Source organism: Bacillus rossius, chromosome 1 (genome assembly GCF_032445375.1).
Source record: "Bacillus rossius redtenbacheri isolate Brsri chromosome 1, Brsri_v3, whole genome shotgun sequence".
Taxonomy (NCBI): Eukaryota; Metazoa; Arthropoda; class Insecta; order Phasmatodea; family Bacillidae; genus Bacillus; species Bacillus rossius.
Genome location: NC_086330.1, coordinates 287,742,143 through 287,759,908, shown reverse-complemented (window position 1 = coordinate 287,759,908; position 17,766 = coordinate 287,742,143). Strand labels below are relative to the sequence as shown.

The window sequence follows — 17,766 nt, the reverse complement described above, 5'->3', positions numbered from 1 at the left end:
GCTATGTTATGTTGCAGCAACGAATCCAGTCGTATTGCGTACGCGTACAGTATGACGTCGCGTAAAAAATAATAAATAGAATATAAACAATTAACAATATTTGATAATTAATAGTTTTTCTTAACCAAGAACCAATTAAATCTCATTAGAACGGCTTTTTCATATTATCTCTTTTAAGATGATAACCAAAAAAAACGTGAAAATACGTGATTATAAAAACAAAAACATACATATTTCTAATTTGTAAAAAATACTTTCTTACGTTGTTTCTGTTCCAATCTCAAACTTTGTCTGCACACGGCACAGATAACTAACGGAAGTTTGATAAAGGAAAGAAAGGATGGGATTCAATTTTTAAAGCCACGCACTTAGGTGGCGACTGCACGGCTGAAGAATGTGACAGGCGTCAACGGCAAGATGTCTAGTGGCGAGCGAGAGGGGTGGAGATAAAGCAGACAAATAACAAAAGCGCGCTTCAAGCTATCACGCCGTAAATTCCTCAAAAATACCTCATTATAGCCGTGTTCTCGCTATTAGCGTGCTCGCTATAACGAGATTCTACTGTATACAACGGTATCGAAAATAGAAACAGATACTTTGCTCAAGCCTTAATAACTTAACGTCAGCCGATAAAGCCAGCCAAACTAAACAGTAAACAAATATTTTTTTCTCCCAAAGCAAAATCATAGATGTTTAGATACTCGTGAGCAGTGGTGTAAAACTACGTGATTTCATATTTTCAAAGTGCCAATACAGTTCTCTACATCGCCACTGCTATCAAGTAATGCGAATGGTTACGCTTTATATAACGCACGTCTAGTATTTCTTATATCTTTGGCGAAAATGTTGGATTGTGCATGTGTTTTGTTTGTGTCTAAGGACACACAGTGGTTTTAAGTTAAATATTCGATGGTGATGGCAATAACGTTATATAACTGACTATTCACGTATCTTGCAAATTTGTACCCTTGAAGAAATATATTTATGAACGCATACAATATTTAAGGTACTCCATGTACGTTTTTTATATTCCAATTAGATATGTGTAAACGATTATCATAATTCACTCTCACACCACAGCTGTCGCTACGATCGGCATACGTTTAAAAGATGTTTTGCGTTTAAATAGTACGGAAAACCTTCAAAAATGTACGAATCCATAAAAAATATTGTTGTAAAAACAGTTTGAATTGATAGAAAACATTTTCAAATGATTAGTAAAGATTTGTAAATTTTTAAACAATTACCCGAAAAATTCGGGAGTAATAAAATTCCCGACCGGCATTTCGGGAAGACTACCGTATTGGTCCGAATATAAGGCGACCATTTTTACATAAACGAAAGATGCAAAAATTGGAAGTCGCCTTATTTTCGCACCCAAGACGTCAGAACCGCAAACATTAGTTCCAAGCTGAAAGCTACAGTAGAAACATTGTTTAACAAAATGTTCACAATTTTTTATATTAACTAAAACTTTGTTACCTCACACGGGGAAAAACGATAAATCCACCTAATATTGCAGTAATTCACAATTGTTTGAAGTTGAAAATTAAAATATTTGTTCTTGAGTAAAAACGTGAATGTTGAAGCATCTCAAAATGGCAACCTTTTATTTCACAATTCATATTTGTACTTTGTGTACAATCGCGTGTTAACATTTACGGTAATTTATCTTCAGATTTTTAACGGAAATATTTGTACTAAAATATCACAGTTATTTTCAGAACGATTGTTTATGTTTACAAACATTTCGGATGTAATGTTTGGAAATTCACGGCTGCCAACTGTCTTTCCACAATATTTCTTTGTTGTAAAACGAACATTGCCGAACACGCACGAAGACGCCATATTAACAGGAATTTGGTACGTTGCTTCAAAAGCTATTTTAATAATCCACTCTTTATTTATGTAAAAACCTTTCATAATTATAATAGATTATTCTTTCAAATTCATAGAACAGACTCTCTCTGTCAGAGAGTAATATGGACAAATATACGCGGTCACGTAACCGAGTTATTCATGGCCGTATGCTTCATCATGTCAGCTAGCCACTTGTTTTGTTCCGGCAAGATGCATTCTTTGTTTGCTTTTTTTACGTTTAACACACTACTAAATAGTAATACGCCTTGTTCTGTGGTAATACGTAGCTTAAGTCAAACGGAAAGTTAAATGCTGTATTTTAAGAGTGATTAATAGCCATTGTAAAAATTTTAAATTCGTAGATACAGTAAACTGTGAAAAATGAACAATCACACAATCACACATCGGTGGAACGGCGGGGAACGAGCTCTAGACAAATAAACAGCTCTGAAGATGACAATTATGCAGCTTCATTAGAGTAAACATACGAAAAAATTTCTAATGTAATACTTAAAAATGTAAATATTTTCTAATTGTTTTCTTTTGACTTTTAGGGTAGGCCATTCAAACTTATTTTAAATAAGTAATGTGATAAATATAAATTAATTGTTATACATAAATGCAAAAACGATTTATCAACACAAAATGTATGTCTAATGAATTTTCACATTAATTTCTACCAAAAATTATTTTTACATTTGTTTGGCCTCCTGAAACTGCAGGTCGCCTTATATTCGGGGTCGCCTTATATTCGGGCCAATACGGTATTTTCCCGACTTTTTTCCCGAAGCTTCGGGATCCCGCACACCCCTACAAAATACTGATTTTGAGACATCCTTAAGTTTCTCTGTTTAAGTAATAAATAGATAATACTCTGCAGTTCTGTAATTGGACATCAAAAACATAAAAAAATTGCTGAAAACCCTGGAAAGGGCCCAACGCATAGGAAATATGCTGTCCCGATGATGGATGCGTTGGGCCCTTTCCAGGGTCCCCCGGCCGCCCTCACCCTTCTGGTACTGTAGCAGCTCACGGAGCAGGGTCACCATCGCCAGGCCGACCGTCTCACTGAACGTCTTGTAGGGGAAGATCCTGACGGCGCCCGACTTGTACACCTCCTCCGCCTGCTCGTCCAGGAACCGGAGCATGTCCTTGGTGAGCAGCTTCTTAGCCATCGCGAGCACACTCTGCAACACACACACGGGACGTTAATGCCGTCAACCCACGGCTCTCGGACACTACTTTCCACTGACCCCAAGTCCAAAGTGGAGTTTGTGCATCTTCTGATTTTTTTTTCTGATGTAAATATAAAAGGTATTTTAGGTAAATTAAATAAATATAATGCCTGTAATGTTTGTTTTTTATCTATTTTCCCCTGGGAAGGTTAGGTTTTCACACATCTAGGTGATTGTAACTAAAATGAAAAGTTTGTTAGGTTAGACCAACAAAATTCAAAACATTCTAAAATCAAGAAAATGTATAAAATTTTAGAAAATCTGTTTTGTTTTCTTTAATATTAATATATTATATTTGTGTGAGTGTGTATATATATAAATTTAAATCACAAAACTGACCAGACGAGTGGCAAACTTTGGTCATATTGGGGACTGTGGATTGTAAGCTCCTCTTTTTGGTTTGCTTAGGATTGGGCCATTGAGTGAATACACATACAGAGCATGTTTGAGCTGCTACACACCACACTAAGATGTGCATCATTGTGTAGGGAAAATTTGATGTGAATTCCAAGAAAATATATAAATTAAAATATTCATCAGGTTTTTCCAACTTGTTTTTTCTTGTTTGGTATTTGTAAATATTATTTATTGTGCTAAAATGTGAAATTAAGATGACGCAATGATTTTTAAAGCATTTTTGATGTTCAGGTTGAGTTGTGCTGCTATGGTTATGTTTATGTAAAAAAAAAAAATAAAGTTTTTGCAGTTTTTTTTTTACCACTCATTCTTCATGCACTTTGGTTAAGTGCTGTCTGTGGTGTTTGAAGGCACATAAGTTGGCCTTTGCAGCCCTGTCTGCACTCCACCGCGATGTTTTTGCCATCAATGCAGGTCAGCCAACAGCGGCCTGACACCGAGCTGTGCTCACCTGCAGGTGCACGATGGAGAACTGGAGGCGCGCCCGCTTGCCTGGGGACTCAGCGAAGCGCATGTAAGGGAACTGGTTGAAGCTGGAGCCATACTTGCTGAAGAAGTACGTGGTCGGGTCGTACGGCACCGACTGGTGGCTCTGCAGCGACGGTCGCTTCAGGCTGGATGCAACAATGACCGAGAAATTCTTTGAGGGGCCTGCCCACCCAGACACACACGCGGTGGGAAGAGCTTCAGAAAACACCACCCAATTTGAATACTGCTAAAAATATCAGAATGGTGTCCATTTACGAAAAGCATTTAAGAAAAAGTTGAAGTCAGATGAGTAGTTCTGTTTCTGGATTTCGTTTCTAAACTGTATTTTCAGGAAAGTGAAAATGGCTGAAAAGCATGTTTTAAAAATAATTTAGAGGTATGAAAGTTTCGTTACTGATTCTTGAAAGAACTCAAGGAAGTTACTTTACACCTTTATCTTTGTTTCTCCACCATATAATGTTATGGTTACTGCTCAAATCTCATAGTTGTCCTAAGCACAACATAAAGTCAGTGTGCCAGTTCAAATACTTTAACTTAGAGGCGATACCTTGTTAGAATCACCAGTGAGCGTCACACTTATATTCCTGCCCCACTAACGCAAATACACCCCTGACTAGAAGGGCCCCTTAACCAGTATGGTTAAGCACAGAGAGACTTAAAGCAATGGAATCACAAGAATATACAGTAGGCTACAACCACTAACTTTACAAACAACTCAGTGTTCTGTTATTAAAATTATTTATGACAAATTTTGGATAAGAGCCATAGGCCCTTGCCAGCCACATAAGCCTTATGGACACAAATAATTTCCTGGTAACTTGAACACAATGTTTGAGTTACATTTAATTCCTGTTAACGGCACGGATTTTCTCAAGATAAATTTCAAAAGTACTGAATTCATCAGTAAAAATAAACAGTTAATTGAACATCAGACACAATATAATTTTATAAGATAAGCTACCTTAAATATTTCAAACATATTTAGTGCTGAGAAAACCTTTTCAGTTTCTTAAAATATACTTCTTTAAACTTCTCCAAAAAATCGTGAAACTTACGAATTAGTGTTCTCAGCGCCTTCCCCGCTGCTGCCAATGGACACAGTGTCAGCAGAAGGAAGATTCCCAGAAAGGGAGCGTGGAATGATGGACCTTAAAAAACCAAATCAGTAACTATTTGAAGTCCTAATCTAAAGTAACAGTGTTTATGAATATCTGTCTATTTAAACAAAACACTCAATAGCTGCACAATATTCAGTGAGCCGGAGTGAAACAACTAAATAATTTACCAGACGAAAGTACATACTGTAAGTAAATATGGCCGCCATGTATGTCACCTCTAAGGAGGCGTCCCTTTCAAATTATTTAACGTTGAATTGCTGCACATACACTAGAAAAACTAACGAAACCTAACACACATTTTTACAAGTATTACAAAAAATCAAAAGACCGAAAAAATTTCTTATAAAATGTGAATGCAATTACTACGATGATAAATAACAGAAATGTAAACAAGTACAACCATGCCCAGCTAAGACGACGACTGTTCTTTGCACAAACATAAACACTTGAACAACATCTTGATGACTGTTTCAGGTAATGGGATGTAAAATTCTGTTGATGATTAAAATTTTATTTGTAACTTTTGATGGTTGAAATTCAATAAAAATTGTTTAAAATAATATTTGAAAAAGTATTTGTTTAGTGATGAAAACACTACTGGTCCTTCACAAGATCACAAACGAACACACACTCTAAGTTACACCGAATGTTATTTGCATTCCTGTGCCTTAACACAGAAAATGTACCTAGTGACACCGTCGTTTAGGTACCAAAATACACTGGAAAATATTCCCGGTGAACTAGTGGATCACCCGGGCCTACGCTGCACATCTCGGGCCTATAAATTCCAATTAAACGTCCTACAATTGAAAACACCACTTGTAAACTTAATTGCGGCACGGCCCCGGCACCGAGACGTGAAATCTCATAATGTGATTTTATGAGCCGCCGCCCCCACACGACCTCTCGGCACAGTACTTGAACGACTGACGAAACTCAGCACATCACCAATATGTGCCTATTTACCATTGGCTACACATATTATTCTTACAACTATTACTCAGTGTTTTCCCGCTCAGTGGGCCTTCCCCCAATTCTGTCACATGTATCTGTCTTTCCCTCACACCTCTGTCTCTTTCTAGCTTAATACACAATTCTGGGATTTACCAGTACAGGCGAACGTCTGTCTCTCTCTTACACCGGATGTGATAAATTATTGTCTATAGCAGGGTTTCCCAATCTTTTTCAGTCCTCGGCGCACATACATGTTTACTATTTTGTCTCGGCACCCTAACCTATTTGGCTCGTCGAAAAAGATAGGTACAATGATATTAGTTAGGTAGATAAGCACAAAATTTAAAATATCCACATTATGAATCTGAACTGTATATTTATATGAATATAAAATTAACACAAAAACATTCAAGAGACTTAAAAAAAAAAAAAATATATGCTACCTAGCTAATCAATGTGATGGGTGAGCTTGGTGATCTTCACACATTATTTCAAAACGTGGAATAAGGTTTGACACTGCTACTCACATTTCTTGCTCCACATTGATCTTTGAGCGATATTTGCTCTTGATTACAGCTACAGCTGAAAATCCAGCTTCGCACAAATAAGATGTTGCAAAAGGAATGAAAATTCTTATAGCTTTTGAAGCTAAAGTGGAATATTCATTTTGAACCGATATCCAAAACTCCACCAAATCAGAACATGTGAATCTAGTTCTAAGGCTGCTGTCGCAAGAGAGTTCAATGAGACTTTCTTCTTCTTCCTATGTATATTCTGGCGGAGCTTGTGCATGGAATGGGTCTTGGATCCAAGCATATTTGTTTGGACTTGTAAATATTGTGTGTAATTTAGTGTATATTGAAACATTTGAATTTTGAACTTCCCGCGCTGCTTGCTAGCAGCGCCAAGTTTTTCAAGTTGGCTGCCTGCCAAGGCAGGTAGCCCTGCAGCTTCCGGCAACGAAGCAACAGTTGTTGTTGAACCATCATGGCGGTAAGTTGTGCTATCGTGCACGCTTGCTGCCAATAGAGTTGTTTGCGAGTGAATCGTTATTAATTGTTTCATTTTATATGGATTTTACAGTCTCGTACGTCTCTAGACAAAACATTTGGTCCTCCGGGCCGGATCGTTCCGGTTTTTTCTTATGTTTGAAACATGATTCGTGTGCACGTGGTAAACATTTACACTTCGTTCACATTATTTCGTGCGCTATACTCTCGTTATTTAGAGTATTTACATGGTCAAGATTTCTTCGGCAACGTGTTTTAGAAGAAATTCGCAGAGATTTAGCGATTTAAGAAACTTATATTTTCTTTGTTTTTCGTGGAATATATTTCGTGTTGGGGTTATGTTGTATTATTTATCGGCATCTGCTCATGTTTTTCGTTGCGTTAGGTGTTTTTGCTGGATATAAATTTTGATTTGCTGTGTCTAACCTTGGTTATATTGGTCTTCGTTGTGTCTTTTTGGTTATTTCGTCCTTTGCGTCTGTGTGTGACCATGGCAGATATAGGCTCGGCACTCGTGCGTATCCGACTAGCAGAGGCTCGGCTCAAACGTGCTGTCGACCTGTCTCAAAGTGTTGTTGACGATGTTTCTAAGCAAGGATTGTTTCGTGCCACAGTTCGTGATCTACCCCAAGTTCGTGATAAGTTCAAGGCGGATTTTGTGGTTCTTGGGGTAACACAAAATTCTGACATCGATCTCTCAGAACTGACTGCACGAATGGACGATTTCGAAGAGAAATATTTTGAAGTCATGGCGACGGTAAGTGCCCTGAAGGGGTGTTCGATGGAGAGCTCAACATCGTCAAGGCCCAAGGTGAGCAATTCTAGGGTAGCTTTACCAAAAATTACGCTTCCAAGTTTTGAGGGTAGCATTAAAAATTGGCTTAACTTCTCCAACCTATTTTGCACTCTCGTTGCTAACAATAGTGACCTTTCATCTGTTGAGAAACTGGCTTATCTGAAGATTGCTCTCAGTGGTGAACCCCTCAGCATGATTCAGGCCTTGCCCATGTCTGAAGTAAACTTTGATGTGGCTTGGAAACTACTTGTTGGTAGGTACGAGAACAAGAGGCTCATTGTGTCTGTGCATGTGGAGGCTTTACTTCAAGCACCCTCTGCATCAGCTGACTCTCCCAAGACATTGCGCCAACTGTTGAACACTGTTACAGAGAATGTGTCTGCTCTTAAGGCCTTGTCTGTCCCTGTAGACCAGTGGGATCTGATGCTGCTGCCCATTCTATGCAAACGGTTGGATACTGCCTTACAAACACAATGGGAAATGACATTAACAGACGAGTTTCCCACTCTTCGTAGGTTCACTTCGTTTCTTGAAAAACATTGTCGTGCTCATGAGGCTGTGATAGCTTCCTGTTCTAGGAGTTCAGGAAATCAGGTTCCCAAACAGACTGCTCAAGGGTACCAAAACAGCTGGAGGCAGTCTCGAGGTCAGTCTGTACACACATTAGTAAGTTCTCCACAGTCACAAAGTTGTCTCTTGTGTAGTGACATTCATGTGGTTAGGTCATGCCCTATCTTCTCACAGGGTAGCCCCAAGGAACGATATGCAATAGTAAAGGAGCATAAGTTGTGTCTGAATTGTCTTTCCCCATCACATCGATCAAATTGGTGTCCATCTAAGTCGTCATGTCACCATTGTAAGGCACGTCACCATTCCATGCTGCATTTTGGCGATCAGCGATCAGAGGAAGACTCCATCCCATCCAACTCAGACAAGGAACCACCATCATCTGACTCTAATGCTGCCACTGTTGCAGTAACTGCTGCTAAACCTACCTCAACATCAACAATATTGTTGTCAACTGCTCAAGTACAGATTTTTGATAGTTCTGGTGTGCCTTGTGTTGTACGTGCTTTGCTAGACACTGCCAGTCAAGCCAGCTTTATCACCGAACAGTGCCTACAAAAGCTCCGGCTGGTTCGCAGACAGGCCCATCTTCCGATACATGGTTTGTCCAGTACACCTGTGAATGTGGCCAAGTCCTACACATCAGTTGTCATCTCCCCAGTGGGCAATCCAGATAATCAGTTTGCCCTGGATGTATTTGTGCTACCACGCATTACCAATAACTTGCCGAGTGCCAAACTCTCATCGGATGTGCGGCGATCAGTGGCTCATCTGAAGCTTGCTGATCCTTCTTTCGACACCCCTGGTCCTGTTGACCTGCTTATTGGTGCTGACCTATTTCCTCTTCTCGTAACTGGAGGCAAGATTTAAGGGTCTCCAGTGACTCTCGACTCTGTTTTGGAATGGATTCTCATGGGAAGGGTGGACACCAAACTTCCACCATCCTGCCTGGCATCGCATTGTGTCACACTGTTCATTTCTTACCCACCATTAGAGGATGTTGTACGAAAGTTCTGGGAAATTGAAGAATTCCCACGGGTAGAACACAAGTCTCCTGAGGATGTTTCTTGCGAAACCATGTTTGCTGAAACTCACGTCCGAAATGAAGAAGGCCGATATAGTGTGTCCCTGCCATTTCGCCACTCGAGACCTGAGTTGGGCACCACTAGACCCCAAGCTATAAATAGGTTGATGCGCCTAGAAAGATGCTTGAAAGGTGACTCAAAGCTCAAAATAATGTACTCAGAGTTCATGGAAGACTATCTTGCCACGGGTCACATGGAAAAGATTCCTGATGATCAGATTAATGTGACGCCAGCCTATTATATCCCCCACCATTGTGTCGTGAAGCCAGAGAGTTCAACCACGAAGCTGCGGGTAGTGTTTGATGGGTCTGCTAAGAGCTCATCTGGTGTCTCATTGAATGACACACTACTAACTGGCCCCAAGTTGCAAAGAGACATTTTTGATCTACTGTTGAACTTTCGGCTACATGCTTTTGTGTTTACGGCAGATGTTAAACAAATGTACCGTCAAATATCTGTTCTGCCCCAGCACCAGGACTACCAACGCATTGTTTGGCGCTTTTGTGATTCGGAACCTGTGCAGGATTATCGATTGAAGACGGTGACGTATGGCGTCTCCTCAGCTCCGTTCTTGGCCCTTCGAACTCTTCAACAACTGGCGGTCGATGAGAAAGACCACTTTCCAGTTGCCTCAAGAATTTTGCAATCCGATGTGTATGTTGATGATGTGGTTACCGGTTCTGACTCTCTTGAATCCGCTCTGGCCATCCAAAAGGACCTTCGAGCTCTTCTTGCCAAAGGGGGCTTCAAGTTGAGGAAGTTCATGAGCAACCATACAGCTCTCATAGACTGGCTTCCGCCTGAAGATGTTGATATGCCCCAATCATTTGATCTGGATCCTGAGAGTCAAGTTGTGGTCAAGGTCTTAGGACTTCAATGGAATCCAGTCTCTGACACCTTCTCCTATGTAATCCGAGGCCACTCAAGTCTTGTTACGAAGAGGAGCATCCTTGTCAATGTAGCCAGAATATTTGATCCTCTAGGATGGCTTAATCCACTGTTAATGTTTGCAAAGCATCTATTGCAACTGATGTGGGTCCGGTCCATTGACTTGGATGATCACCTCCCCCCTGATCTTGCTTCTCAGTGGGATCATTTTAGCCGGGAGCTCCCTCGGTTGTCCTCTATTGCTGTCGCTCGGTTCATTAAGGGTCCAGAAGGCTCTACCTATCAACTGCATGGTTTCTGTGATAGTTCTGAGATTGGTTACGTGGCCGTGGTGTACCTGCGCATAGTGTGCCCGGATGATTGAACCATCATTCGTCTGCTGATCAGTAAATCCAAGGTTGCACCAGTCAAAAGCCAAACCTTACCTCGTCTGGAGCTTTGTGGAGCACTACTGTTGGCTCGTGTGCTCAATCATGTGATTGAGACTTACCAAGAAGTTTTGCCCGTATCTTCCATCACAGCCTGGACAGACTCACAAGTGGTTTTAGCATGGATTAACTCATCTCCTCATCAGTTGAAGACTTTTGTAGCTAACCGGGTAAGCGAACTCCAAGAGCTTACCCGTCCCAGTTGGTGGAAACACGTACCGTCTGAGTTCAATCCTGCTGACTGTGCCTCTCGTGGTCTCTTCCCTCTTCAACTATTGGATCATCACTTGTGGTGGACTGGTCCACCGTGGTTAATAGAGTCACCTGGACAGTGGCCTTTCCAGTCACCAGATGCAGTGGAAGTGGATCCCGCCGTGATGGAGAAGAAGACTGTCACCTTGACCACTGTAACGTCCTCTGATGATCTTGGCCAGTTGGCAACGCGATTCAGTCGACTAACCAGGCTTCTGCGTGTCACATGCTGTTTATTGCGCTTTGCCCACAACTGTCGCGTGTCACTGAAAGAGCGCAAGACTGACAATATGTCTCCTGATGAGCTGAATAAGGCTTTACATTTTTGGCTCTTCTGGGTACAATCACATCATTTCAAAGAGGATATAAGTGCTCTGAAGAAGGGACAGTGCATTTCCCCTCAGATTCGCAAACTAGTACCCTTTCTTGATGACAGTGGCCTGATAAGGGTAGGTGGTCGTTTAGCTCACTCCAGTGTTCCGTTTGAGCAGAAGCACCCAGTGCTGCTTCCAAAATCTCACCATCTGACTGATCTCATTATTAACCATTATCATGAAAAGAATCATCATCCTGGAAATCAGACTCTTAGAGGAATTCTTAGAGAACAATTCTGGATTCTTGCAGATAAGGATGCCATCTCTCGCTGCTTGCGTCACTGTGTTCCATGTTTCAAGCAAAGACCCGTAGCAAGCGCACCTCTCATGGGCGATCTTCCCTCTATGAGAGTGCAACAGGTTAAACCATTTGCCAAAGTAGGAGTTGACTATGCTGGTCCTTTTATGGTTAAGCTTGGTCGGGTCCGTGGGGCAAAGGTCTTGAAGGCTTACCTTTGTATTTTTGTCTGCTGCGCGACAAAGGCCGTTCATGCAGAACTAGCTTCAGACCTGTCCACAGATACATTTATTGGAGCCTACAAACGTTTTCTTGCCAGGCGTGGGAGAACATCTGATATCTACAGTGATTGCGGGACCAACTTTGTCGGAACTCACAATCGTCTTAAGGAACTTCAGCAACTTCTGTCGTCGGCACCACACCAGCAGGCTGTCACTGATGCGTTGTCCCAGCTCGGTGTCATGTGGCACTTCAACCCTCCTGCTGCTCCCCATTTTGGTGGTTTGTGGGAGGCCGGGGTAAAGTCATTCAAGACTCACTTAAGTAAAGTTATTGGTGAACAAGTGCTCACATTTGAAGAGCTTTACACCCTTCTAGTGCAGGTGGAAGCTACGTTAAACTCGAGACCCCTGTGCCCTTTGAGCTCTGATCCCAATGACATCAGTGCTCTAACCCCTGGCCATTTCTTAACCCTGGAGCCACTGGTCACATTACCAGAGCCTAACTTGAGGGATGTACGGCTAAACCGCCTTCAACGTTGGCAACTTGTGGAACGCCTCCAACAGGACTTTTGGCATCGTTGGCACAGGGATTATTTACACACGCTCCAGCAGCGGCAGAAATGGAACGAGCAGGGAGTTAGTCCCACTGCCAACCAACTTGTGCTCCTGAAAGAAGACAGACTCCCACCTCTACAGTGGCGCTTGGGGCGCATCGTGGAGCTCTATCCTGGGAAAGATGGTGTTGCCAGAGTGGCTACTATCCGGACTTCTAGTGGAACTTTGAAGCGTCCTGTGGTGAAGCTCTGCCCGCTACCATATGATTGTTGAAATAAGACATTTCAAGGCGGGCGGTAATGTTTGGACTTGTAAATATTGTGTATAATTTAGTGTATAGTGTTTGAAACATTTGAATTTTGAACTTCCCGCGCTGCTTGCTAGCAGCGCCAAGTTTTTCAAGTTGGCTGCCTGCCAAGGCAGGTAGCCCTGCAGCTTCCGGCAACGAAGCAACAGTTGTTGTTGAACCATCATGGCGGTAAGTTGTACTATCGTGCACGCTTGCTGCCAATCGAGTTGTTTGCGAGTGAATCGTTATTAATTGTTTCGTTTTATATGGATTTTACAGTCTCGTACGTCTCTAGACAAAACAATATTTATCGACATCGTCTTCGGCAAAGTATTTTGAAAACCATTCAATGAGCTTCAAAAGGTGTTCCGTGAAAAGGGTCATCAGGTCTTGTGAGACAACAAGCTCATTTGATGTCGCATATTCATACAACTGCGGGAAACAATCTTGACCGCGATTTTTATTCATTTTTTTAATTCAAAACTGCAGTTTTTTCTTAAACGCAGCGATCTTCTACATTAGTTTCAAAATGTGCATGTTGTTGCCTTGCAAAGACAGATTCAGTTTATTAAGTTTTTCAAATACAGTAAACTCCCGGTATATCGCGCCTCGATTGATCGCGGAATCGGGTATATCGCGGGTCAAACCATGTCCCCCAGTCAGAAATGAATAATAATGGAATAAATGGTTGACAGCAGATTAGGATAATTTTGCGTTGTAACTAACAAACTAAGCATCGGGCAGAAAAAAGCCTAGGCGTAAAAAATGTCCGCAGTGAAATTCTAAACAAGATATCTCCGTACATTATTCCTCTATCTTGTAGGGTTTTCAAATTATGGTCCAATCCAGCCCAGTGATATTTTCTGAAACACTAGTTCTTAACGTCGCTTTATCTCACAAATGAAGCATCGGAACGGGGACCTGATAAAGCCCACCGTCCAGCGACATTATCCAGCGTGACTCGGCTGGGGATTGATGTTGGATAGGCTTGGTTGTCGGCAAGCACTGGGTAGGGAGAGACGAGCCGAGAATATGGAGAGAGGTAGAGATTAGAGCGGGCAGAAACACGTGGGGGAGGGAATGTGTTCACGCAGCACACAGGCAGAGCATGAGTCACTTGACTGAGCAGCGTTCCTGCGTACAAGGCAAAATCAGGTAGTCCGGTGTTTAAAATTCCACTACAGAATCTTAATTGGTACTTTACTGGACATCTGTATATAAATGTTTAGTTACAACTTAAACCTACAGACGTAATATTATTGGGTAATTCATTGTATTATACACGTTCATCTTTTTACTTTGGTATAATGTTTTAACATTAAACAGTAAAGTAAATCAGCTAGCGTATTTTTAATCTTTGCCCAGGAATTCCCAGTGGTCCAATACTTACGTGAACCATACTGTACCACTTTTGCCGTGAGGTAGTAAACAAGTCCCGGAAATGTTTATGTGTAACGGTCTCCCGAACTTTAACCAGAGGCTGGGGAATATAACACTTGCCGATCCGAGCCACACACACTCAGCAACTCGACACAGCGTTTGGTGAAATAAGTAAAGACATAGTTTAACACGGTTTTTAATACGGCGTCACTGATTGCACTAAAATTAAATTGGCGCAATTTTTGTTTCCCACACGTGACCATTTATAATTTACTGTAAGCATGGATACAAAAGTTTAATCACTTGACATGATAGACGATTCTTTATTTTTTATTGTACGAATGCTAGAATCGTTTTTTCCTGTATCTGCGGCCTACTTCTGCAGAAGACAAGCTATCTGTAAGTAAATATAGAATTTTTATTTTGTCAATCAAACTCGGTACTTTGCGATTCATATTCGGTTTGAAGTATCACTACGGCCTTTCTTTCTAGAAGACTTCGACCACAGAATCGTGTGTAACCGCACACACTGCACTTACTACTGACGAAGCAGATACTGTGGCTGACACCACAAGACTGGCAGCAGCTTGTGTGCCGCACGTGTGTTTGGCGGCGTTTGGCGCGCTCGTAGGCCGTGCGACAAACTGTGCGCGGCACACGGAAAAATAAAAACAATTCAACATTTAATATTTATCTTTAAAATTTATAATTTTTATTTTTTCACCCGCGTTTAGTGAAAACTGCGGATGCAAAGTCCGCACAACGGCGGGCCGTCTATACTGTGCGTGCTTGCCGACCTATTAGAACACAGGCGGTGTTTTATGCCTTTTGACCTTGGTCACATCGAAACATCGCGGTTATGCAACAACGCGGGTAAAAGTTATGTCCCCCGACAACCGCGTTAAATAGGGAGTGTACTGTATGTCGCACAAATATGCTAGTTTTAGCAAAAATCTGGTTCAGCAAAGTATCTGGAGTTTGCATGATGCTCTTGTTGTAAAAAACTGTGAATTTCATGTAATTCGAACACACGAATTAAGACATTTCCACGGGAAAGCCATCGTGAATTGCAGTAATATATCAGTGCCGTATGTTCAGCTCCCATATCTATGCATAGTTTTTTGAAAAGTCTGGCTTTTAGTGGTCTAGTTTTAATGTAGTTTACAGTGACAATGACATGTTCTAATACTTGGTTTAATTCAAAACTCATTGACTTTGACGCAAGCGCTTCTCTATGGATGATGCAATGGGTCTACACAGCATGCGAGGCTTTTTTACAAATAAGCGCTTGTAATCCTCCGTACCTGCCAGACATTGATCGAGCACCATCTGTAGATACACCAATACATTTTTCCCAATTCAAACCATTTTCTGTAGTAAACTTGTCAAGAATTTCAAACAAGTCATGAGCCTTTGCACTTTCGGTAATGTTTTTGCAGAATAAGAGTTCTTCGACAATAATATTGTCAGCCACAAAGCGTACGTAACAAATTAGATGTGCATCATTATTACTGTCAGTAGCCTCGTCAAGTTGCAGACCAAATTTCTTGCCTTTCATTTTATCTATTAATTGGCGATTTAGATCCTCAGCTATGTCATGGATTCTTCGACTGATAGTGTTGTTAGATAAGGGTACCTTAGAAATTAATTTTCCTGCCGATTCTCCCACCATAATATTCACCATGTCGAGAGCAGCCAGTAGAACAAGCTCTTCTGCAATAATATGAGGTTTTTGCATTTCGCCAACCTGTATGCTACCTTGAAGGATGCTAACAGCACGTTGTTAGGTACTGAGGCTTGTTGAGTAAACATATTTTGTGTTTTTTTTAAATTTTGTAATTACCTATTAAAAAAATCACGCGAGTTTTCAACCTTAGCCGCGTGAATGGTTTCGAGATGTCGCTTTAACTTACTTGGAAGCATACTTTCGGTTGATAAAATTTTCAAACAGAGCACACACTGCTGTCTTTTTTCATTGTTTACTTCTATTGACGTAAAGCCGAAGTCCAAATAGCTATAATCGTATTTGCGATATTTCCGTTTTTTTACTTCCCCGCCACTGGTAGACGCATTATCAGTGTCCCTTGTACTACCGACTTGTTTATTTAATAAAAATCTATCCATTTTGACAAAACAAAAGACTTATGACGAAAAACGAAACATCACAATCAAAACAAAACAGGAGACGATGACGTCATCTCGTCTCGCTGCTCGCTTGTAACTAAACAAATGACCATCACAGGCGGTTCACGGCGGGGGAGGAGAGTACTACGCGCCCAAGCAACTGTGGTCCTGTGGAGGGGAATTACGGGAGTGCCAGTGTCGACGTGAGAGAGGGGTGGTGAATGAGGAGGGGTTGGCAGTAGGGGAATACCGTTTGCTGCGGAAGCAAGAGGTATACACGTGCGTTCATGAGTGTACGCAACATGTAAGCAAGAGTATATGGATGAAAGGAAGACCATGTAGCGCAGTCGTGCAATACGTAAGAAATGTTGTGATAAACTGAAGGTATATTTGTATGAAACAGCAAAACAAGGTGTCAATGAAGATATGTCAGAATGTGTACCAAACAGTCGTCACAGCATCACATTGTATCGTTTTCATTATAATAATTATTTCACTCAGCACCAAACTGAGCGTACATGTCGGTATACATTCGCCTATAATCATAGAATTTTTTTTTTTGCGATTAATTGATATAGCATATATGCAAGAAACGTTTCAACACAGTTTTTTGCTAAGTGCATGTAACAAACTCCCACTGTGCCACTTAGTTCTTTAACTCCTGACATGTTACAATTGCTAATCTTTTCCCTGCACTGGCTATATATAGTTTTGTGATTTGTTGAACTGCCCAATGCCATTTGTCAATACATGTTATTACAGTCACGCACGCTTCGAAACCTTGCTTTGCTTTCAAAGGATCCAAGAAATACTTGAACACCGATACGCCCGTGTCTGCGCACTGTGACGTGACTTATGGTAACAGCTCTACTTGCCGTCCCACCTGTGACATGCGTTCCGACCCTTGAGGTGGATTAGGGGAAGGGAGGGAACAGTGTTGCGGAGAGAGGGGTCCGTCTGACCTTGGGTAGTTCCCATTTTTACCCGGGACCACAGTTGTCTCGGGCGTGTAGTAGATAAGTATCGGCAAGTGCGCAAGTAAGCGAAGCACTACGCGAGCGCTAGAAATAAGTTGTTTATTTTGTACCCGCGAACACTTAAGTTGAGGTTTCGCAGAATGGTAAAGAAAATCGCTTCACTGCACCCTTCTTAACTTTCTACAGCGCACCAGGGCGCCGCGGCGCACACTTTGGGAACCCCTAGTCTACAGCATTTCTGCACCGCTGTGTCGCCGCACGTCTTTCTTTCTTTTACAAGACCCATTGTCCCACGGTCCAAACATGTCATTATCACGTAATTAAATTTATATTTTAGGTAGGGATGGTCGGGTACCCGAAATTTCGGGCAGTGTTTCGAGTATCAAGTACCCGAAATTCCGGGCGGGTATTTCAGTGCCCGAAAATATCGGGCACCTTGGAAAACGGCAATACCGCACGGCGCAAGTAAACAAAGCTTCTTTTTTTTTGGAACGCGCGGAGCTGCAGGA

At 41.5% G+C, this 17,766-nt stretch overlaps 1 protein-coding gene across 4 annotated transcripts in view; it reads right to left on the bottom strand.

Annotated features, from left to right (window-relative positions):
* The window catches only part of LOC134527701 (phosphatidylinositol 4-kinase alpha), a 213,168-nt gene that overhangs the window by 177,786 nt on the left and 17,616 nt on the right, over window positions 1–17,766 (bottom strand). For all 4 annotated transcript variants that reach the window (XM_063360607.1, XM_063360604.1, XM_063360605.1 and 1 more), the window contains exons 5-7: window positions 5,057–5,149; window positions 3,964–4,126; window positions 2,870–3,047 (exon numbers count right to left, since the gene is read on the bottom strand). In XM_063360607.1, coding sequence (XP_063216677.1) covers window positions 2,870–3,047; window positions 3,964–4,126; window positions 5,057–5,149 — 434 coding nt within the window. The remainder of the gene's footprint in view (window positions 1–2,869; window positions 3,048–3,963; window positions 4,127–5,056; window positions 5,150–17,766) is intronic.